Source organism: Zootoca vivipara, chromosome Z2 (assembly GCF_965207765.1).
Source record: "Zootoca vivipara chromosome Z2, rZooViv2.hap1.1, whole genome shotgun sequence".
In the NCBI taxonomy this organism is placed as follows: domain Eukaryota; kingdom Metazoa; phylum Chordata; class Lepidosauria; order Squamata; family Lacertidae; genus Zootoca; species Zootoca vivipara.
Window position 1 is genome coordinate 26758902 of NC_142585.1, and position 25242 is coordinate 26784143.

Consider the following 25242-nt stretch of genomic DNA (forward strand, 5'->3'; position numbering starts at 1 on the left):
AGCGTACTAGGTAATAGTTAGGTTGTAGGGGCTGGCTAGGGCTGATGGGAATTGTGATCTGAAATGACTAGAGGGCACCAGGTTAGCCAAAGCTGTTGTAGATGTTCTTCAGGGTGAGAAATTGAAACCAGATGATCTCAAGCTCTTCAGGGATGTGAATATGAGTGGTCCCCACCCCCAGTTTCTTTTATTATACTTTTATTAAGTAGAAATTGGCACCTGATTGTGACTTCAGCTGTATAGCAACTGGAAATTTCCCAACATCCAGGGTGTGGGGAAGTGCTTTGAAGAAGTGGATAGCATTCAGAAAGCAACAACTTCTTGGTGCAATCCCCTCGCTTAAAGCATCTGCGTCCTCTTGATGAGACATAATGACTGTTCCTCAGGTGACCTTTGGGGAAAGAGGCCCACGTCAGAGTTATCTTTCCCTTCAGTCCTTTAGGTTTTTACCCTTTTTCATGCGTACATTTGGTTACAAATGAAGGGAAGAGGGGTGGGGAGAGCGATGGGAGGTTTCACTGTGACCTGTTCCTTGACCTCCATGCATTTAAAGTATTATCTGCACCATGGGGAGCCAATGTCTTTCCCTTGAGATGTTTATTATTTGTTTATCAAATTTATATGCTGTCCTTCATCTGATGATTGCAGGACAGTTTACAGTGTAAAAGCAAACAATATAACAAACAAAACAACAACTCCCCCACCCACCCCGCAACTGTTTAAAAGGCCATAGATTGTTTATTTAGTCAAAGGTCTGGAAATGTTTCAAGCCAATGTCTATTACAGAGGCAGCAGCATCTTATTGTAATCCTAACTACTTGCAACTTCCGGAGACATTTTTGCTATTTGTGAGAGTACGATAGCGAAAAAATAACAAATTGGAACTTTCTTGTACTATTTCCTTCTCAGTATCACAAATAATGTAATAAGCAATCACCAGTGCACAATGTCTTTTGGTAGCACTAAGCAACAGAATGCTCAATCTGGGACCCTCCTACTTCCCAGGTACCAGATTACACATGTTGAAGTTTATGTGTAGGCTTCATTCAGGTGTTCCTTTTAAATGTATGGGGGTCAAGAGTGCATCTCTAGTCCGCAGCATTCATTTGTACTCAGTGTAAAAATTAAAAAAGAGCTACTGGTAGTTGTTATCCAACACCAATTGATGGTCTATTGCAGGCATCCCCAAACTGCGGCCCTCCAGATGTTTTGGCCTACAACTCCCATGATCCCTAGCTAACAGGACCAGTGGTCAAGGATGATGAGAATTGTAGTCTAAAACATCTGGAGGGGCAAAGTTTGGGGATGCCTGGTCTATTGTGTTTGTATGTTGTATGCTGCTTTGGTACTTAAATATGAGAAGCAATATATAAATTTATATAATGAATAGAATACTGTAATATCACAAGAACTTTTAAGTGGTGTTGGAGAACATCTGGCCGTTGGGCCTAATTACTTGCCCTCAAGCATACTAATCAGTTTTGGGCAAACTCTGACCACCTTTCCCATACTTGTAGAATTTTCCTTTGCAGCTGTGACTTGGGAGTTTTGATAACCAGATTTCTTATTACATTAGGTAATTGGTAGGTGAGTGGCCCACAGAGGGCCACTTCTGGATGCAGCCCTCCAAATGGAAGTGATTCATGTATAAAATTTAATTAAATTAGGTATAGTAAGATTGACATCACATATTGATAGCCAGCTTTTACTATATATTTCCTATATATTTTGGAATGTTGTTTGTCTGTTTGCTGTACATTTGGACACCTCTTAAGACAGCCTTTGCCAACCTGGTTGCTTTCCAGGGGCTGAAAGGAGTTGTAGTCCAAAACACCTGGAGAACACCTGGTTGGCAAATGCTGTCTTAAGATATCATAACCCAATTTTGCATGATCATTCCTGAGATCTAGTAGCAGGTTTTCAATTATATTTAGATATGAGTGGATGCCATTTGAATCAAGATGGTGGGCAGAACCTTGCAAAACTCACACCATCCCCACTTTCTTAAAATTTCTTAGCAATATTGGGTACAAGGCTACTACCGTAGAATCACTGAGGTCATATTGGTCAAGATGTTGATAGTTTAATGGTCAAGGTTCTTAGTCACATTGGTCTTCTAGCAGAAACTGGGCTAGTGGGAGGTGTTTTTTAAAAAATATGTATGTATTTGTGTGTGTGTGTGTGTGTGTGTGTGTGTGTGTGTGTGTGTGTATATATATATATATATATATATATATATATATATATATATATATCTGGAGAGAAGGTGCACCTGTTCTGGACATGGATGGGCATGGAAACCAGGAGGGGGGTTTCTCCATGGATCACCGGAGCTAGTTCCACTGAGGGTTGAGGTTTGTGACTGAGCAAGAAACTCAAGTTTTGGTTCCCCATTTCCTTGGTTTCAGAGATCTGTTAAGGGCTGGGCCCATTACCTTTCACAAGCTTGAAAACATCTGTTTTAAACAGCCTGCAGCTTTTAAGAGGCGAGAAGTTGAGCACTTTCTCTCTGTTGCAGGGCTTCTCCAGGCTCTGAACAGGCTTCGTGAAGAGGGGTTGGATTTTGCTTTCTTAAAATTACCAGGGTAAAGAAAAATATGTTTATGAAGGGTGCAGGAATACAATCAAGTGCACTTCTCCCTCTTTCTTTCTTTCTTTCTTTCTTTCTTTCTTTCTTTCTTTCTTTCTTTCTTTCTTTCCCTCCCTTTTAAAGAAGTAGTCTAAGCCTTCCATTGTTGCCAGATCAGGGTATAAATGCCTGTTTGTTAAATATGGGGTTTGTACACCCCAGGGCATGGTCCATGAACACATGGTACAGTGACTTCCCTGAAAGTAAGGAGGCGTGGGGCTGGTCATTGGCTGGCATCACCACACACCACTGGGCTGCTGTGGATGTCAGCTCTAGCAGTCCCCCTTATTATTTCATAGATGGAAGTTCTGAATAAGCACCAGCTTCTGCCAGTGCATCACAATGCCCCCTGACAAAGGCATTGCACCACAACATTTGTGGAGACTTTAAATGGTGTTGTTACCATTGCCACAGGGGCCCAGCAATGGGAGGGGGACCCACCTGAGGGCATTTTGATGAGGTGCCACCACATCCCCAGAGCAGGCCTTGTGGGGATGGATGGAAAGTCCTTGAGCATGAGCTTGAGGTAGGATAAAAATGAAATATATGAGAGACAGTTGCAAAAAGCAGTGTTTGTGTTTATGTCCATGTGCTTATCTCCCCCCCCCCCCCCGCCCGCCGGCTGTTTCTCTTTTGTAAGTCTTCCACTTCAGAGCTGCTTATCCGCCAACAGGTTTGCAGGTCAAGTGGAGAAAAACAACTGGCAGCGGCAATGGAGGCAGGGCTGGGACTGTTCAGGGATACTTCTGATAGAAGAAGTGAAAGCCAGCTTCATTGATACCTTTTGAGAAGGGCTGTGGTTCAAGTGGTAGAGCATATGCTTTACATGCTGAAGGTCCCGGGTTAAATCTGTGGCATCCCCAGACAGTGCTGGGAAAATCTGGAGAGCTGCGGCTGGGGACTAAAACCTGGGATCTTTTGCATTCACCTTTCCAACCTGCTTCCAGGTTTTGGTGCCAGAATGGTAATAGTAAGGAGATGGGGTGGTAGGTGGGAGGGAACAGAGAACATAGAATTAATGCTGTTTTAGAATTTGCTCCAGCATAGCAGCAGCATAGCAGTCCCTGAGCAATTGACCAGAGGTCTACTTCCCCCCTGTTCATTTTGATCTGGTGTTCATTTCCCAGTTTTTGCAGAAACATGCCTTTTGAATTATAGTACAAGCAGCTATTTTTACAGCCTGGGGGAGAGGCTGTGTCTATTTACAGCAACTGGAACTGATGCACTGACTACAATGACATGTTCCCTTTCCAGCTAGAAGTTTCCTTTTAGAAACTAACACTATTATATGGCACTTCCAGAAATGAGATTTGTCTCCCCATCCTCTTTTATTAGCTGTAGTATATTCCTGTTTTAGAAACAGATTCCTCCCTCTTTATTTATTTTTTTAAACCCCCACAACTTTATTGAACTTTTATATAGGGACTCAAACTGTATTATTGTTGATTTATCAGTGGGCTGGTTCTGATCCTCTCAGCAATACAAATTTGGAGAATTGGAAGTAAAGTGTAAGGTGTGTGTTTCTTTCCTCAATTTTGGTTTCCACAACCGGTAGCTTCACTCCAAACCAGAACAGAAAAGCAAAAACATTCTTCAGATGTAATACCAAACTATGAAATTGTGGGATGGGTTTTAATAGAAAGAAGAAGATATATTAATTGCAATTTATCCCTCTGGGCCACATGTGTGGGTTGAACAGTTTTTAAATTCCACCCTTGGCAGCAAAAATTCCTATGGTAAAAGCATAGAAATTAGGCTGTAAATGTTTATTTTGAGCAAGTCCAGCTAATGAAATAAGCTACTTTCTTACTTCTTATCCCACTTAACAAGCAATCAGGCAACAACTTATAAAGTATATTTAAAAATAAGATTTACTTGCTTTGTAATCATGCATTAGTTCACTGCAATGGCAGCATTAAAAAAATATCCTGTAGGCGGTATAGCATGTGCCTGAAGCTGGAGCAAGCAGCGGGACCGTCTGCCCTCATGGCTGGTCAAAGGATGAGAGAGAGGAACAGGAAGTACCATATGCTGCTTTGTCTCCAAGAGAGGAAGGGAAATGATATCACACAGGGCCATTTCTACCACTTGTATTTCTATGGTCTTAGTATCTGCCTATCAGCAATACAGCTCTTTTGACTTAGCCCCTTCTCATGCTATGTAGGAAGTATATGCATTTGATAGGTTAATCTCCCACAGGAATGGCATAAGGAAAACAAGCCATTTCCCCTAGCATATGGAGATTAGAAGAAATTCTGGTTTGTGGCATATATATAAATGGAATGATAAATAATATTTTTAAAATAATTGTCCAAAGCAGACAAAGTAGGATCTGCATTTTCCTGCAAGTCAAGATTGGATCCTAGTTTGTAGGCGTGTGCAAACAGTCATTTGGCCATTGGAATGTACCAATGAACTAAGGTTAATAGCTACCACCAAGATCAGAAAGGAAGGAGGAAGTGTGCAGTCTACTCAAGCCTTGTTCTTTCTAATGGTTTGGCATTAAATAAGCACAATTGAAGAAGGTTGGGTTATATCAATGGTGACTGGTGCTCATGGAGTGGTAGAGCGGAAGGAAGGAAACTCACTGGGATTTGAAATGACTCTAGGGAGGCTGTGATCGAAGTGTTGCTTGATGATGGCTTTCTCATCCCGACCACGGAAGAGCTGAACATCTTGAATATTGAACATCTAGGTTAGTGCTCTAGATTTCTCTTTTCTTTTGGCTGACAAATGTATGCACATGGTTTCAGCAGCTGACCACTCAAAATAAATAAAACAAATCTGTGCTATATCCTAGCAAACTGGAAACCGTATTATCATTTTTAAGTAATATAAATGAATAGCTTTCAGTTGCCATCATAGCCAAAAAATGTGGGGAGGGGGCAAAGGCAGAATGAGAAAGTAGTAAACTGCCCTGCACCTTGCCTTTTCAAATTAATGAAATTGAGTTAATCATGTCTATTAATTTCAGTGACTCTGCTTTAAGTAGAGCTAGCATTGGAGAAAGCCTTATGATTGTGGTTCTACACCCTCCTGCTGATAACAGTAGTAACAATAATCATGCAGAAATATAACTTCAAAACTTGAGGAAAATTAAGGGAATGTGGTGGTGTTCAATATACCGTATTACCTGTTGTTGTTGGTGGTGGTGGTGGTGGTGGTGGTTTGAATAACTTTTTCTCTCCCCCCCCCCCATGTTGGTGGTGTAGAAACCGTGGATTGGGATTTTAGAATCCCTCAGTCTTTTAGTTGCCTCTGGTACCCCCTCCTGAAGGGCCTGCACTCTAGAGACTTCACACAGACTCTGGCTGAGATGCTCTTCCGTGAGCTGAAGAAATTCTTCTCGATTACCGAACTCCGGTCGGACTATCTCGTCAGGTGGCTTACAAAAATTATAGAGACCAGCACACCATCGAGTGAGTATTGTACCCTTTGCAGGAATAAAAAGCAACAGAAAGCGCTGTTTAATCCTCTTCATCAACAGAAACATTTTTTGAGAGCCAGGGTGGTGTAGTGGCTACAGAGTTGAGCTAGGACCTGAGAGTCCAGAGTTCTAGTCCCCACTCAGCAGTGAAGCTCACTTGGGCCAGTCACTTGCTCTCAGCCTACCCTACCACATAGGATAAAATGGGGGGAGGGGGGAGGAGAGAACTTAAGTATGCCACCTTGACCTCCTTGGAGTAAAGGTGGGATATAAATGTAATAAAACAAATAATAAGCATTTAAGGTAACTATCCCCAGCCTGGTGCCCACCAGAGGTTTTGATGATAGTTTCCATCAGCCATGGGAGTGGGAGGCCAGAACTTCTGAAGGGTACCAGGTTGAGGAAGGCTGATCTAAAACATGCAAACCAATATGAAAAAATATTTTTTGGTCTTTATTTCATGTGTTTATATACCACATACAAAAAATACAAATAGAATAAGTAGAATGCAGGTGACCATGACTTTCTGTGTACACAGCCTTGAAGATTGGGGAAACACATTAGCAGTTTCGTGGGAACTAGCAAACGGGAAAACCTTAGTAATGTCACATTTACTATAAATCTGGAAGGAGTTGCTCTCCTTGTAGGGCTCTTTTCTACGCCCTCGTTTTCTTCTTTTTAATGATAACTTTTGCTTAAGCCTCAAGAATTGGAACGCAAGGATAGTCCTGCACTGAACCAAAGATGCATCTAGTCTAACATTCTTATTCTAGCAGGGACTAACTTCTTAAGGAGTCCATGAGCAGAGCATGAAAGTAATGGCTGTCCTTCACAACAACTGGTATTCAAAGTGGCTGCTTCTGAATATGGAGGTTCCACTTGACAAATAGCCTTTGATAGAACTGGCCCCCATGAATTTTGTCTAATCTCCATTTAAAGCCATCTGTTAGATGGCAATTGAACTGCTGTTGTTCTGATCAGACTGGCTCTCACCAATGCCTTGTTCTGTTAGCAAAATTTGACACACATGCTCCTTGAGGTTTTCTTGAAACTGGCTCTCCATCTACTTGTTTTTCTATTTTAAAACACATATTGTTAAATCAGCTACTCTTGGTTCCATTTTACAGATAAGAGACAAAGTGACACTTGCCCAAAGCCACATTATGGCAAATATGGAATTTTGACCCAGGCCTTCCTTTTTCAAATCCAACTCATTTGATTAAACACTCTTTCTTTGCCAGCTAAGTGTCTCTTTTCTTTTTCTTCCATGGTTCTGCATGAAGAGAAAAAGTCAATGCATTCCCACACAAATAGTGAAAGCTCCCCGGAGCCATTTCTTCAACATGTTTCACTGCAGTGGCAAAAACTCCTTGATTGTTGCCTAGAAGCTACTTGCTGGGCGAGTCTTCATCTCATGCACATGTAAGTATGTAAGCTATTCGCTGGAATATGCATGGTGGTGGAGACCTGGGCTTCAGGGTATTAGTGCAGAAGAGTCAGTTCAGGAAACCAACATGATTTGCAGCCAATACTTCAGCCTCTGAACTGGCTCCTCATTGCCCTGTGGACACAGGTGAGAGATGGGACTTTTTACTTGAATTACTCTAAATACCTTGGCACTTAACAAACCCTAGGGCAGAGATGGGGTTCCTCAGGCTTGGGTATCAAATGAAGCCTTCCAAGCCTCCCTTTCTCTGCCCCTTGCACTTTCCAAAGTTGATCTTGCTTAGTGCTGTGCTTGGGTTCACAAGAGAGTTCCTTGCAAGGTGGTTTGGTGTGCTCCACACTGAGATGGGGAAATAAAACTCATAGGTATGGAATTTATTGGCACCTATTATGCCCAGCTAGCTTCTTAAACACAAACTTGCTTTGGCCAACTCATCTGAAAGCAGTTGTTTTGACCTTGCTTCACATTCTCTCCACATGTCACTCCGGGCTCAGGATTCTGGAAAAATTGGATCAGCCTTTGCCTCCAGATTCCAAGGAATTGCTTCTGTACCTCACCTCTATTTACACCCAAGAGGACTGCTCCGTTCCCAGCCCAGGCTCAATCCCAGAACTCCGCAAGCAGCCCATTTATACTGTGGAGAGCTTACAGTGGCAAGTGAAACAGAGCAATATGGCCAGAGGGCTTGCCAAAAGAGCTACAAGGCATGAGTGGCCACTGGGAGATATTGAAGAAGAAGAAGAGATGGAGGACGAAGAGGCAGAAGTTCAGGCAGCACATCTCTACCCTGGATATCTTGATGAGAGAAAGATGGTTCTGCTCGGGTCGGTCTGGCAGGTCAGCCCAGGTAAAAATTACCTTTTGGTTTGCTGGGGAAGGGGAGAAACAAGAAACAGCCTGGAGTGTCCCCAGCCTTACATCTGGCATTGTCTTGATTATCTGAACACATCATTATTAGTAGTTGCAAGTATGTGGAATGGTGGTAGTGGCAGCGGTAGACTGTTAATTCAGGCATCCCCAAACTGCGGCCCTCCAGATGTTTTGGTCTGCAACTCCCATGATCCCTAGCTAAAAGGACCAGTGGTCGGGGAAGATGGGAATTGTAGTTCAAAACATCTGGAGTGCTGAAGTTTGGGGATGCCTGGTTAATATTATTATTGGATTTGCGGGTGGCGTGGGTTAAACCACAGAGCCTAGGACTTGCTGATCAGAAGGTCAGCGGTTCAAATCCCCGCAACAGGGTGAGCTCCCGCTGCTTGATCCCTGCTCCTGCCCACCTTAGCAGTTAGAAAGCGCATCAAAGTGCAAGTAGATAAATAGGTACCGCTCCGGCGGGAAGGTAAACGGCGTTTCCGTGCGCTGCTCTGGTTTCACCAGAAGCGGCTTAGTCATGCTGGCCACATGACCCAGAAGCCGGGCATGCAAAATGTCCCATTTTCATTCCCAGACATCTCTAGGTAGGCCTGGAAAATACCCATCTGAAACCATTGAGAGCTATTGCCTTAGCCAGTGGACTAATGGTCTGATTTGGCACAAGGCACCTCCCTAAGTATGTTCTGAGGTGATAAAATCACATCGGGGGGGATGAGTTGGTGGAGAGAGAGAAAGAGGACCCTCTCTTGTAAGTTATAAGTGGTAGAATATCTGCTTTGCCTGAAGGATCCCAGGTGCAATCCTATAAGTTAATTTGTGTGTTGAGTGATGAATAAGTGGCCCATTCAATTTTATTGGATGATGCTGAGTTCTAATGTTATAAAAAAGAAAGATAGTATTCTCTGTGTCAGTCTAGTCTTCAATGCAAAATGCCCAGGCTTGTGAGAATCATTCTGAGCTATGAATGTTGCTTGTTTTTTCCCTAGGCTGAGTCAACCTCATTCTAGCACCTGTTACTAGATTTAGTATTAATTCCATCTCTCTCTAATAATTTTTTAAATTTCCTTATTGCTCAAGTAGTACACATTAAGTTTCCCAGGCAGTTGAATGGCAGCCATTCCCGAGTGTGTTGCCCAATAAGTTTCCGTAAATGTTGTGTTAGACATGCCCCAAAGTGATATTAAAAATCTGCTTTCAATGCTCCACTCATTTAGAAATTACCCAAATTCTTCCTCCATCTCTCTTTCTCTCTCTCTCTCTCTCTCTCTCTCTCTCTCTCACACACACACACACACACACACACACACACACACACACACTTGTTTTCTTTTGTGGGGGGGATGGTGAGGATATTTTGAGCTGGTTTATCCTGAAATAATCATGGCTCATTCTGAAGTGTGTTTGCAGCTCAGAGCTGATCTGCACCTCATTCACTGCATCAATAAGGTGTTTGTGGGCAACTCAACATAAAAGCTTGTATTCAACTGACAAAGTGGAGGGGGGCAAGTAGAATCACACTGCTCTGCATTCACTGCCCTGCTCTGCTGAAGAAACAGATTGTCAAAGTTGTCATCTAGACCATTGGTCCAACACCATGGACCCTTGATATGGTCTTTGCTTGAAATGATATGAGGGAAGGACCCAAGGGTGTGTGTGTGTGTGTGTGTACAATGAACTCCCTTGTCATGGTCAGACCATCATTGGGTACGTTTTGGACTGACACTGATAGTTCCCACCTAAAGATGGGGTAACCTATCTTTAGAAACAAATGGAACCATGTGTGTTTCTTGAATGATCTGGGGGATTTCCAGCTAAGAAAGCTGACAATCCTGTCATAGAATGGAATGCCGAGATGAAATGAACAGTTGACACGATTGTTCCTGAGCATCTTCTCCAACGTTGTGGAGCCCAATTGGTCTCTTCGTCTTCTGGGGAGCTCCAGGCTATGAAACAAGCTAGATCAAGGCTAGAGTGATGCAAGTCTCACTCTGAAGCTGACCCAGTGCAGAGTTGGAGCCTGCCATAAGGTGGGTTGCAATGCAGCCAGATGGGTGGGGTATTATTATTATTATTATTATTATTATTATTATTATTATTATTATTATTACTATTATCATCTCCATGCATAGGCAGTATATGTTAAGAAGTTGGTCTCTCAATGCTTGTTTGAAATGGTTGAAGATTATTGATGTCCTGAAACAGAGATCAGGAACTTCAAGCCCAAAGGGCAAATATGGCCCCCAGCCTTATTTGAAAGACCTCTGTTTAAGTACGCTTCGGTTTGAGTACTTTCAGTTTAAGTACTCCGCGGACCCATCTGGAACGGATTAATCCACTTTACATTACTTTCAATGGGAAAGTTCGCTTCAGGTTAAGTTACTCTGCGGACCATCTGGAACGGATTAATCCACTTTACATTACTTTCAATGGGAAAGTTCGCTTCAGGTTAAGTACAGACTTCTGGAACCAATCGTGTACTTAAACCGGGGTACCACTGTATCTGCAGGCCATGCACCTTCCCCAGGCCACACCAGCTCTGCTTTTGCCTGGCTGCAATGTTCATTGCTTGCCTGGATGGAGGATAGAGAGGAATGGGTGTGCAACCTCTGAATTCGTGGAGTAGGAGACATTCCAGCCATGCAAAAAGTACCGAAACAGGGTACCTTCACACAATTTTGCCTCCAGACCCACCTATCACTGGCATGTGACACCAGAAGGATGCCTGTGAGGGATTGTGGCCTTCGGACTGAAATAGGTTTCCCATCCATTGTAAAGCATACTTACATTTTAACTCAATTCTAACCCACATTGATCTCTGGGAAGAGGAAAAGCTGGGAATACAGCATGATCACATCTTACACATTTAATTTGCCCAGTTTCAGCCATATGCAGTTGAAGGCAAGCTGGTTGAAATTGTGCAAGTTAAATCCAAGCAGGGCAGAGAGTTTAAAAGCTCCACTTGAGTTACCCCACACATAAAGAGCTTTTAACCTCTCTGCCTTGCTTGCTGGGCAAGGCCCCCTCCCCTCACCCACTAGCTGCTGGGTGGTTTGTTTGTTTATTTATTCAACTTCTACACCGCCCTATACCCGAGGTCTCAGGGCGGTTCACAACCAGACCACAACATATAAAATCAAACCAAAAGCAATTACTCCCCCCCCCCCAAGCCACATTCTAAAAGGGTGTTGGGTGTCAATAAGATCAACTAAAGGCCTGGTTAAAAAGGAAAGTTTTTGCCTGGCGCCCAAAGGTATATAATGAACCCAAAGGTATATAATGAACTTCCCTGGGGAGAGCATTCCGTAGACGGGGAGGCACTGCAGAGAAGGCCCGTTCTCATGTTGCCACCCTCTGGACCTCGAGGAGGCACACAAAGGAGGGCCTCAGAAGATGATCTCAGGGACCAGGTAAGTTCATATGGGAAGAGGCAGTCCTTGAGGTATTGTGGTCCTGAGCTGTTCCAGGGGTTTGGGTATACATGCTTTTCATGTATATTCAGAACCCTTGAAACTGAACCCCCGCGTAGGATGCAATAATATTGTACCACATTTTGTTCATAGTCCGTATAAACAGACTAACCCCAGGTGAAAGGCATTTGATCTTGCTGAATTATCTGTGTCTTCTCTCACAGATAGGGTGAAGTGGGGAAATTATCCTTTGGGGAAATTGCCTGACCAATCAGATGACCCTGACAACCTGCTGGTGGAGAACTACTCTGTGATGCTGACACACGACCAGCTGATTGATGGAGGCAGGAATAGCACCCCCAATGCCACGTGAGTAACATGTGGAGGGCTAGATGGGCCCTTGCAATGCTAAATAAAAGAGATGAAAGGCTCGATCTTGTCTCCACCATGAAATGCACAGGCCAGTCTTTCTCTTAGCTAAACATACCTCACAGGGTGGTTGTTAAGACATCACAGGGTGTGGAGGTTGTGGACTGTGGATGCTATATTGGGGAGGATCAGAGGAAATGTAATAATGTGTCATGTTTTGTTCTTTACGTCTCTCTAAACTGGGTTTTATTACTTTTCCCTTTCACTTGGTTTATTCCTTAGGAACTGCTCTTTACTCCAAGTAGCTTAGAGTAGCTTACGTGTATGTCCTTAAATGTCTGTCACCCAGACAGCTTCCCCATCTTGACTTGCTTAACTTTCCAGGAGTATAACAGCACCATATGTTATTTGTCCTTGGCCTGTGAAGATAGACTCAGGGATGTTATGCATATTTGTTCATTTTAACAGATGTTTTAATACCCCAACCTTCCTCCAGTCCCCCCCAAAATCGTTAAAATAAACTACCCTAACAGCAGCTGAAAACTGCAGGAGGGGAGAGTGGTACTCAGGTCCTGCTTGGCATCTGGTTGGCCATTGTGAATACAGGATGTTTTATAATATGGGCAGGACTCTTTATGTTAAGTTTGGTGCTGAAAATGTTTGTTGGGAGGTTGCCTGTTTGGCTCTGTGTGATTGAGGCTTTCTAGATTAGGGTTGACTTATGAGGTCAACTTTTGTTTTTGCAAGAGTTTTGAGATCCACCAACTGGAGACTGGTGCAAAGGGTGGGACAGAAATTTGATAAACCACCCAGAGATCTACTGTAGATTCAAATCTAGCTTCTGCCTATCCTTTTGCTAAGCACTTTAGCAACACAGTGACTAAAAAAGCCTCTACCAGCCTTTCTCCCAACATTGGAGCTGGGGAAGAGACAGGAATCACACTGTGACTACAGGGAAGATCTCTGGCCACCTCTCTAGCTCCAAAGGTAGCAGGAGGAAGGCAAGGGCTAATTGTGGATGCAATGCTGAGTGTAGCATTGTTTATGCAGCACCTTGGACTTTGGGTGTTTTACAGCAGTTAAACTGAAGCTGAAGATCAAAGCCTGTCTGCAGTCTAGTATTTGCTAAAAACTGCAAGTGACATTTTAGCAGATGTTGTAGAATCTTAGAATTGTAGAGTTGGAAGAGACCCTGAGGATCATCTAATCCAATCTCCTGCAATCAGGAATAAAGCATCCAGGACAGATGGCCATCCAACCTTAAAAAGTTCTTCCTGATGTTTAGTCAGAATCTCCTTTCTTGTAACTTAAAGCCACTGGCTATCCAACTTCTGCTTAAAAACCTCCAATGAAGGAGAGTCCACCACTTGCCAAGAGAGACGATTCTATTCCACTGTCAAACAGCTCTTACCACCCAAAAGCCCTTGAGATATTTGAAGATGGCTATCATGGCTGCTCTTAGTCTCCTTTTTTCCTGGCTAAACATACCCAACTCCCTCAACCATTCTTCATACGGCTTGGTTTCCAGACCCTTGTTCATCTTGGATGCCCTCCTCTGCACATTCCAGCTTGGCACATTCCAGCTTGACAATATCCTTCTTAAATTGTGGCACCCAGAACTAGACCCAGTACTCCCAGTGGGGTCTGACCAAGGCAGAATAGACTGGTACTATTACAACAGTGGGCCCAGGACAGCAGTCTGGTTCAGTCAGCCAACCAATTACAAATCAACCTAACAGTTACCTCATCTAGCCCACATTTTATCAGCTTCTTTGCAAGAGTACTGTGGGAGACTTTGTCAAAAAGCATTATAGTAGTACCTCAGTTTGTGAACGCAATCCATTCCGCGGAGGTGTTCACTCGCCGAGGTATTCACTCGCTGAAGGCATGCTTCCACATCTGTCCCAGAGGGACAACATCTGCCCACCTCCAGTCTACAAGGACCTGACCTATTCTCCAAGAATTCTCAAATATTATAGGCAGAAGCTCTGAGATTACATCCATGAGCTCCGTTAGTACCCTTGGGTGCAGCTGACCAGGCCCTGGAGATTTGAATTCATTTAACATAGCTAGATGTTCCTTTACGACCTGTTTCCTATCTTGGGCTTCAGCTCCCTCCGTGCATCATTTATTCTGTTATCATCAGGTTGAGCATTGCTTTCCTTTTGGGTGAAGACAGAGGCAAAGCAGTTCCACCTTCTCCCTGTCATCCAATAGCATTTTTTCCTCCTTCCTCCCTCACAGACAAAAACAGTATGAGAGCAATTCAGTGCCACACTCATCTGATCATTCTGTCCATGCTAGCAGTTCTGCCAAACAGAATGACCCCCTGCTTTTTCCCTATGCACTGTTGAGGGGGTTTCTCCAACCCTCCAGAGCAACTATAAGCGAGGAATGGAGAGAAAGCATCATTATGCAAGCAGTAGCCCTTGTACTGGGCTTAGCTAGCATGCTGTGTTATTTGAATTGGGGCCTACAGGTTTTCTGCTTTTCTTTAAAGGGGGTGTATATTACAAAGCTCCTATAAGTAATAGATTGTGCACTTTCAACAACAGACATATATTTTGTTTTACCTGTTCTTTTTTAAAAGCATTTTTTAAAAAAGTACATAGAAACTGATATGCCCCGTTACACAGTCCTTCATTGAATGCCCTTCAGAGTTTCTCTTGACCACTTTCATGGAGGGCTTGAATTTTTTGAATGATGGAGCAAGTTGAAAAATTCATAAATGTAGCAATCTATGATAGCTTTTTCTGCTTTTAGCAATCTTAAATGCTTCACATTCTGTAACTTTTTATTTTATCTGTGGTTGGTAGACCATAAATAAACAACATTTGAATATTTGTTTCTATCCATGTTCACTCCTATTTATTAAGCAAATTGATTAAAAAAAAAACTTGTGTGGTTCAGACTTCTGCAATCTAGTAACAGCCCAAGTTACAACTATTTTTCTTGCCCTAAATACCTCAGATAGGATTGGGCCATAGCGTATGTTACAATAAACAGTGTCTTTGCTACAAAATTGTTCCAGAGGTTGTACACCTCATAATCATTCTTAACACTAGATTGGCCAGCATCTATTTTAGGTCTCTGCAGCAGGCCTTCAATTTATGGTTTGTTTGTTTTTACACCAAAGTTGGTTGCTTCCAGCAGGGTGGCTCCTAATCGTCCATTTGAGCCAGTGCTGTAAACTTCCATCATTTTGTCACCAGGGCAATAATGTCAGTTGCCACAGCAGCTGCTCCAATTGTAGCCATTTATAGCCACTCCTGCCCCACTTGATTAACTGTTCTAACTCAGATCCTGCTGTGGTGTTGATTTCTTCCTGTCGGTGTGTGGCGAGGGCAGAATTGTTTTACACACAACTGAAGGCAGAGATGTGGAGAAAATAGTTGATATCCAAATTGAGCTTTTCTAGATGATCAGAAATGGTTGCGTGCCCTCATTTTTAGTTCAATATTCATGCATTACTAGATCCATCTGAAGGAGCATGAAGATGCTGCCTGTTTGTCAAGAATGGTGAGCAGGAACAAATAGATTTTTTTGCCAGGAGCAAGGATGGAGGAGCAGATAGCCCTGGGGCACTTCAGTGTGTGCATTTATTTTATTTTATTTATGCTGCCTTGCTCTTGAAACTCCCCCTTGCTGTTCTGGGGATGTGGATAGTGCTATGGCCTAAACCACTGAGCCTCTTGGGTTTGCCAATCAGAAAGTTGGCAGTTTGAATCCACACAACAGGGTAAGCTCCTGTTGCTCTGTCCCAGATTCTGCCAACCTAGCAGTTTGAAAGATAAATAGGTACCACTGTGGCAGGAAGGTAAACGGTGTTTCTGTGCGCTCTGGCACTCATCACGGTGTTCTGTTGTGCCAGAAGTGGTTTAGTCATGCTGGCCACATGACCCAGAAAGCTGTCTGTGGATAAACACCGGCTCCCTCAGCCTGAAAGCAAGATGACCGCCGCACCCCATAGTCGCCTTTGACTGGACTTGCCCGTCCAGGGGTTATTTACCTTTACCTCTGGGGATGTATGATCGGGAAGCAGGCAAATTATTATCATTAATGATTGATAACGGGTGTTCTTGTGGTCCAGTCCTGCTTTTCTGCTTCCTGTTGAGGCATATTGAGTAGCTATAGTTGAGAACAGATTGCTGGACTAGATGGGCCTTTGGTTCTTAATTAAATTTTCATGCCATCCTTCTACCAGAAGGCATCCAGTGCTGCAAGTATTGAAGTAGCAAAACAATAGAATTAAAAATTAAACCAAAACTCACTTAGAACATTTTAAAAGGTTAAGACCATATCAAAACAGTTACATATTTAAATGATGGCTAATCATTTCAAGATTACTGGGAACAACTCTTTCAGCCATCCAATGCCGGGTAAGGGAGGTTTGTTACAAGCAAATGTTTTTAAATCCCTCCTGACCATTAATAAAAGGTAGACAGGTGCACCTCACCAGGAAGGCGATTCCACAAACAGGGAATCGCTCCTGAAAAGGCCCTGCCTCAGAACATCTCCAACCAGACCGCATATTCAACACCCAAGCATTCACTTCTGTGGTAGTTGCCACAATTGATATAATAACCACAGAGTTGGCTTAAGTACAGTTGCCAAGAAATGGAGCTAAGAGTGGCAGAACATCTGGTTTGAACTTCACCTTTGCCATGAAAGCACACTGTCCCTTCATCCCAATCAGCAACATAAAGATAATGAGAGTGACCTGCTTTGCAGGGATATTATAAGAGCAGTAGTGAGTCTGCTTCAGTTTGGACATAACCACCATAAATGCATTTGTTAATAGCACTGACCTTTTTCTTCATAGCTACAGATTCTTCTCTGCTGTCTTCCAGTCATCCCTCAATTGCATAAGTAGCAGAAATCCCCTCCACCATTCATTTTCTAAACATAGACTGACTAACAAGAGTTCTTTGTTTTTATCGTGAGTCCATTTCAAAACACCATTCCCTCTTAGAGGCTGGTCTCTCTGCCTTTCTTTTCCCCCACCTTGAGGTTTGATTTACGTCACTGTTTGAGGCTGCTGCTGCTGCTGCAAGAGTGCAAAAGAGAAGCATGAGGTCTTGCTTTAGCAATGAGGTGTGAATTTTGTGGTGGCATGTGTCTATTTGAGGAAGGGAAAGGAAAGAGGTTACTCTGGTTATGAGGTCTCTTTTAAGAACCAAGCCACTGTGGGCTGAGTGGGAAATTTAAGGACCTTGGGTCCTCTGTTTCTTTTTCTCACAGACCTTGTACCTCCCTGTGTGGTGGGGAGGAGGGGTTTACCCCCTCTGTCTTCCCCTCAACTGCTTTTGCGGGCAAAAAAGGAAGGGCTCAAATGATGTACAGGATGCAGCTGATTTCCAAAATAAATCACTGTGGAAGGAAGCTGTTGATGCCTGCAACTTGAAAGATGGGCAGAAACCTCACTTCCACAAAGCTCCTTGCTTTACCTGAGCTATAACTTGCTCAAAGAGATGTCGCAGAAGCCCCAGGTGCTGTCTAACTAACGTGTCTGTGCAAGGATTTCTGCAAGGGGACATCCCTCGTCTCCACACATCTACTCCAGAGGGTTGGGGAAAACCCTAGAACAGATTTAAAGGGCACACAGGCCATAGAAAGGAGCAAAAATCTTTGTGCTTTAATTTCAAAGAGCATGGTGTCCAGTTTATGACAAGTGTAGTCAGTGCTGTGCCTCTCCCAATGACTCTGGACTGCAAGTGACTACCTCAGTGGCAATGCTCACTGAGGCCAATAATAATAAAATTTATATCCCACTCATCTGGCTGGGTTTCCCCAGCCACTCTGTGTAGCTTACTACATATATATATATATATATATATATATATATATATATATATATATATATATATACACACACACACACACACACACACACACACACACACACACACACACCGAAACCGCTTGACTGGTAGCGTTCAAATTTGCACACAACGTCCCATGCTTCTGTGAGAGGAAGCATATACTGTTTCCATAGACAGATGTCACACCTGCGCAAAGTAAAAACCCCAAACCCCGTGTTTCAGAACACACAAGTCACCCAAAAGTGCATGCTGGGAAAAAGAAGCCAGAAGAGGTTGCAAAACAGCACCCTCTATCGGCGGTTACACTGGTACTGCAGCTAGAAAACCTTCCCTCTCCACAACAGCTCGGCTCACCTTTACAGACTAGGCTGAATGGAGATGAGGACTCACCTGGGTGGGTGTTGGGGGGGAGGGGACTGAATAGGTCATGGGTCGGGACAGGGTGGGGGGGAATCACAGGGGTGAACTGGGGGGTGAGGGGGAAGGAGACGGGATACGTCATAGATCGGGACAGGGTGGGGGGGAACACAGGGATGAGCCACAGCAACGCGTGGCCAGGCCAGCTAGTATATATATAAAATCAAACATTGAAAACAATATCCTATACAAGCAACAAACCAATAACAACAACAATAATAATAAACAGTTTGCAGTTATACTCAAAGTAAGCACCAACTCCAACTAAACATGTAACCAACACCAACCCGACAAAAATGAAACAGAGGAACCAAAAGTGGAACCGTTTAAAACATTTTAGCCAGTTTCCCCAATCCAAGAGTAGTTCCAGCAATGTCCCTCCGCCTCCCAGGAGTGTCTTTTAGCTGTTCAAGTGAGTGTGGGCCCCACCCACCCCTAGGCCAGGTGGAAGTGAGCCTTGCAGCAGGAAGCAGCCTTCATTCTAGCATTTAGGCAGCAGCATTCCCTTTCTGTCATAGATGGAGGTCTCCTGTGGGGTTGAGATAGTTTGCTTTGTGCAGAGCCTATCCATCTTTATCTGCTGTCTAGCATTATTAGCTCTCTGCATTTTACAACATAGGAAACTGTATTTATACCGAGTCAGGCTACTAGTCATGGCTCTCCAGACTTTCAGACAAGGTACATTCGTACCTTATCTGGAGATACCAGGAATTGAACCTGGGATGCTTTGCATGCAAAGCAGACGTGCTGCCACGTCTACAGCCCTCAACTAAAATGTCCAGCCCCATCCCTGAAAGTGATGAGGTGGAAACACTCCAGCTGTGACAAGCATTTTATTCTGCCATCCTGTGCCTCAGTACGCTATTTCCAACTGTACCTTGTTTCATCTTATAGTGGAGATGCGGCCTGTCCTCTGTTTCTACTATGATTCTGCTTGTAGTGTTCACTCCTCAGTTTTGCACCACAGCCTAATGATCTATGCATAAGACAGAGTGAGGTGGTAGAGTTCTCAGGTGTGGGAGAATGGACTGCAGACTTCAGGCTTCACAATTTTTAATGCTATCCTAATGCTAGCACAATAGGGAGCAACTTCCCAGCATGCTTGGTTTTTGTTTTTGTTTAACTGCAGGCCATTTTGCAGTTGTGTGTTTTTTATTGTGAGTGATTGGGTATCAAAACCAGCATCCCTTATCAGTTGTCTGAAGTGGTGCAGTCCACTCTACCACCTCAGCATTCTGGTGACTTGCTCTGCTGCATATGTAGACCAGCCCCACTGCAGATCTTCAATTAAATCATTTGCGTTACTTGGCAAGCCATGTTGAAACATGGAAAAGCCTGTTTTATTTCGCTACTTTTTTTTTATATTCCATCTTTTCTCCAAGGCTCTCATTTATCTATGATTATGCAAAAGTTTGAACATGAGATTGGCTCTTGACTCTTGCATTAGGGGAATTATTTACTATATCTGGCTTTAGGGGAATTTGTAGGTGCTTTTCAACCTTTTCTGGTTCCTACTTGTTGAAAACACATGTGGCCTGATGGAGTTATAAATTAGAAGCCACAGCAGAGTTGAAGCAGGCATGCGTCTTAAGGCTATAGCCTTAAGCAGGTTTACCAGCTCTAAGCATATTGGGTGTGGAATACCTGACAGTTTCTGACAGTTTCTGCTCTGTCACTGGCAGGTCTCTTGCTGGTTGTATTTGCATTTTTTCAGGGGAATTTCTTCTTTCCTCTAGAGAACAAAACAGCTGTTGGGCACAATTTTCTGTGGGTGCAATGTGGAATTTACATTCAGAAGTAACCATTATTTAATCCTGGGATAGGGCAAAGGTGATTATAGTTGTGAAACACTCTTCACTAGTTGAGTTCAATAGACTAGTCCAGTGTTTCTCAAGCTTAGGTCCCCAGCTCATCCCTGACCACTGGTCCTGCTAGCTACGGATGATGGGAGTTGTACCCACTACCCGTGCATAAGACGTCCCCAGTTTTTAAACCTTATTTTACAATTTAAAAAAAAATCTCGTTTTATAGACTGAAAAGTGTGCTATGTGTTTGTGTCCCTTTTGCTTATAAAATTTGTTTTTAAAGCTGTTTTCCCATCTTCTCCAACAGCTCTTCAGAATGGGGTGGCTCTGTTGCTGAGGGATTATTATGGACCCAAAGCGATCTCCATAAGATCAAAAATGGCCTTCAACTTTTCTAACAAGTGGATGATGTGCTGGTGGTGCAGAAGAATATACAGTGTGTGGAATTGTCACTACTTTGCGGCCTAGGACCCTTGTACTTACGGGACCGTCTCTCCCGATACGCCCCGCAGAGGACCTTAAGGTCCATAAATAGTAACACCTTAGAGGTCCTGGGCCCTAAGGAAATCAATTAGCCTCAACTAGAACCAGGGTCTTCTCAACACTGGCCCCAACCTGGTGGAACGCTCTGTCTCCTGAGACCAGGGCCCTGCGGGACCTGATTTTTTTCCACAGGGCCTGTAAGACAAGAGTTGTTCCGCCTGGCATTTAGCCTGGAGACAACCTGATTCCCTCCCCCGTTTTCCCTTTTGTATGCGGCTGCATTTTTAATTTTTTAATGTAAATTTAAATGTATTTAGTCTCGTCGAATTGTATTTTAACTACGGTAGTTGTTTTATATTTGGCGTTAGCCGCTCTGAGCCCGGCCTTGGCTGGGGGGCGGGCGGGGTATAAATAAAAATTTGTTATTGTTATTGTTGTTATTACTGCAAGTGTCACATACATACCCGTTCCACATTTGTAAGAACTCAATCATTTAGTGTGGTGGCACCTACACTTCGGAACTCCCTACCCATTGAGATCAAGTAGGCGGTGTATAAATGATGTGTACACTTTGCAGGGCTTTTTTCCAGCCAGAACTGTTGCGACACCTCCCATGTACGCCACTTCTAGAAAAATAGCTCTGACTATGCATAGCAGAGTCACTTACTCTTTATAAGCATGTTCTGCATTCTAATAAAAACACTATTCAGTCCTTTTTCTTGCCTGTTGTTTATTTTTGAGCATGAAGTTTAATATGCAGTTCAGAGATATGAACAGTGCTAGGTTGCAGCACTTACTAAGTTCACTTAAAGCAATGGTCCTCAATCAGTCCAGACCCCAGACCCACCTCTGATTCCCAAACAGGAACATGAGACCCACTTTCACATTTAACGTTAGCATCTTGCTACATATCATGTGCAAAGGTGTTGGCATGCTATTTTGTTTAGTACATGTGAAAGTCATAAGACGAAGCGGTGGCCATAGAAAATCTCGTATAGCGAGGCAACCTCCGATCAGAAAATCCTTTCGTTAAGCGGAATTTTCGTCTAGCAGGGCATTTGTCTAGCGAGGCACCACTGTGCTTGCTTCTGAATAAGCATTTATTCAGGCAGTGAGCAAGACGGCTAAACATTCTGTAAGCAAGCACTCCACTGCATCCTTAACCATGCCTACTCAGAAGAAAATCCTTATTCAGTGGGGTTTGCTCCCAAGTAAATTGGATTAGGATTGCCACTTCAGATTGGGTGAAAAACTGCAATAACCCTCAGGTGTTATTGAAGAAATCCATAGGAATCCTAAGCCCCATCCATGGTTATTATTATTATTATTTATTTAATTTATATACCACTCCATACCCGGAGGTCTCAGGGCAGTACACAGAAAAGCTCAACATAGAAACCACAATATATATAATCAAAATAAAAAGGCGTAGGATGTCAGTCAGATCAACCAAGTGTGCATGCACACGAAAGCTCATACCAAAATAAAAAACTTAGTTGGTCTTTAAGGTGCTACTGAATGAATTTTTTTATTTTAGATCAACCAAAGGCCTGGTTAAAAGGAATGTTTTTGCCTGGTGCCTAAAGGTGTATAATTAAGGCACCAGGTGAATTTCCCTAGGGAGAGCATTCCACAGACAGGAAGACATTGCAGAGGAGGCCTGTTATGTTACCACCCTCCGGACCTCTCGAGGAAGCACAGGAAGTTTAAACCCGGGTATATCCCAGAAGATCAGGCTGTGAAATTTCCCACAATCTTATCAGCATACATTTACCTGGGAAGGAAGGGAAAAGATAAGCCTTACCCTAGCCTAGCTGAACCCATGAATTCTTATTCCCAAATTATTATTATTATTATTATTATTATTATTATTATTATTCAGATAATTTAACCCATACAGCAGAAGCAATAGAAATCCGATCCACACTTGGAGGATTCGAGACAGGGAGATATAAAACATTCAAGGGGACTGGACCCTCAGTAGACTTAATGCATGAATGAACCCATTAAATTCAACTGGGATTCCCTCCACCTTTTCTTCCTGGCCCAAGCCCTCTACTCTACTCTACTCTACTCTACTCTATTACAGTGGAGTAGCAGCCTTTACTAGTGAATAAGGCTTGCTCTCTAGAATTGGATGCTACTGGATTCACTCATTGGTTACCCCACCAGCAGTGATTCAAGCTCTTCGTTCCTATGGTTTATAGGCCTCCTGCCACAACCCTCTGTCTTGTGAAGTTCAGTGAGGCAGCTGAGGCAGATGAAAATCATCTTCCAAGGTCAGGCAGCATGTTTCCAGCAGTGGGTGGGGAGGCAAGGCTAGGCTGGGAGAAAAGTGGGGGGAGCTCACAAAAGGAAAGTGAATAAAAGGTTGCATCCTCTAGGCCTAGCTGAGAGATTGCCACGTGGGTCCTGAACCACTGGTTTAAGGCTTCAATACAACTTCAAAAAGTATGCATCTGGAAGGTATATGTTCATCTGCATGTTTGTGCTGTAAAATTAGTAAGATTGAATATTTTTTAAAAAAATCAACACAAAACTATTTGAAATATTTAGACTGGCAGGTATTGGCCACAAAAAGAAATGCACAAGAGACCTGAGAGGTACTGACCAAGCGACTCAGTTTATTGAATACATTAATATAAATGCCTAGATATAAAACATCTACACAAAACCTGCTAACTGGGTGGAGTGGAGAAAACAAGGATCCCTTCCACCCCTGCCATAACCACCTTTGAGATGCATTTAAACAGAAATATTTGCTGCCCACACCACTCACCAGAAAATTCAAGTTCAAAACCCAAGCAAGCTGGAAGCCACTATAAGCTGTTTCATAAATAAATGGGTGCTTGCATTCTTTGAGCATGAAATGACAGTGACATTTGTACTAGTGTGCACATGTGCATATACATTGCAGCCTTGTCATAGAAAATTAAAAGATCTTCAAAGTCACAAACTTGGTGATGCCCAACCAGTTCTGTTGCTGAATATCCACTTATTTCAGTGGACTGTGTAAAGCTCCAATCAAAATTACGCTAACATGGCGACTCATCAGCAGTGGTTGGTTGACTACACTTTCTGGCAAGACTTCTAACATTTTTTTGTAACGCTGAACACTAAAACATTCAGAAGTCCTGCATGTGTGATGCTTGTAAGCTATTATTTGGCAGATCAAAACATAGCAACACTTCACAGATTATTTATCCAAGTGACTAACTTGGCACTAATGACTTCTCTGTAGTGATCCTACCCTACAAGTATGGGTTCAAATTTGTGCCACTGTCTTGTCTTGCACTGACACCATACACCTCTTAAAGAATCCACTCTGGTGAAAAAAGGCTGTTTTTTCATTGGTACTATGAAGCTACTGAGTGGCATCAGGCCCTGTAGAGAGTCACTACAGTACTTCATTGGTTAAGTATTGCAGAAAAATGTCTACAATTGAATTGCAAAAAAAATAATTATTAAGAGGCCCAGTTCATAGTTAACACTAAGCCAAACTATGGCTCTGCAAAGCAGCAGATACCCATAGTGAAAATTGCAACCGTTTTGCTCTGCCTGTTCTTCTGCTACCGCATTACCCAGAACTAAGGCACAGTTTGGCTTAGTGTTACATGTGGTTTGTCTCGCTCCCAACATATAAGGTATGTTCTTTCTTTACCACTCATGGTTTGTTGGGGGAAGACAGGCCACAAAGCTCAGACCCACACCCAACAGACTTATGGCTTAGCTCCAGGTAAGGTTGGCTCCAGGTAGCACATCAGCAGAAAGACCAGATTTTCACTGTGGGTACCCACACGCTTGCTCATTCTTGTTTTGGCTTGCAATTACATGCAAACAGGGCCACTTTCGTGTTAGCATTGAATTTCACATTTTAAAGGGAAAATATGTTTTCTGTCCCCTGCAAGATGATGCTTTGGCGATTATCTCAGCCATTTAGTATGTATATATATATATATATAAAACTTTTTACAAAACTTACATACATGCCCATGCCAGTGGATGCCTGAAACATGCAGCTGTATATAAAAACATTGCACAAAATATTACACTGATTACAGACACCACATGCTGGCCCTAATCCAGCTCTAGCTGCACTGCCCCGACATGGGGATGTGCATTCTCTTCGGCATAAAACAGCACATCCAGCTAATTCAATGGAGTCTAGATTGCTATCATGATGTATCACCTGCCTCTGCTGCACATGTGGAAGCCAGCTTCCCTGTTTGCATTGCTCTTGCTGGATCAGGGCAATGGGCTGTAAAGTCTATCTTCACTCTTTGTCATTGAGACTTACATTATATTTGGGTCAACAAAAAAACCCAAAGAGATTTTATAATTTTTTTTACAACAATTAAACAGTTATGTTTAGTTCTACAAATTAAGAAAAGCAAAATACTGCAGCTCAATAGTACAACAGGATTAATAGAAGTCAAATATGTGTGTACAAGCAAAAACACAGAACAACATTTACTATTTACAAAATTACTTAAGATTGCTTCCCAACCTACCTTTTGGGTTTTTCAGACACAATTCAGTTGCCTAACTGAATATTAACTACTC

At 43.0% G+C, this 25242-nt stretch overlaps 1 protein-coding gene across 3 annotated transcripts in view; it reads left to right on the plus strand.

Moving 5' to 3' along the window:
* The window catches only part of LAS1L (LAS1 like ribosome biogenesis factor), a 39155-nt gene extending 17764 nt beyond the window's left edge, over window positions 1–21391 (plus strand). For all 3 annotated transcript variants that reach the window (XM_088664652.1, XM_035113575.3, XM_035113576.3), the window contains exons 9-14: window positions 5239–5324; window positions 5842–6048; window positions 7340–7478; window positions 7998–8350; window positions 12008–12152; window positions 20504–21391. In XM_088664652.1, the coding sequence (XP_088520778.1) occupies window positions 5239–5324; window positions 5842–6048; window positions 7340–7478; window positions 7998–8350; window positions 12008–12152; window positions 20504–20594 (1021 nt within the window). In that variant the 3' untranslated portion in view covers window positions 20595–21391. The remainder of the gene's footprint in view (window positions 1–5238; window positions 5325–5841; window positions 6049–7339; window positions 7479–7997; window positions 8351–12007; window positions 12153–20503) is intronic.
* Window positions 21392–25242: the final 3851 nt, after the last annotated feature.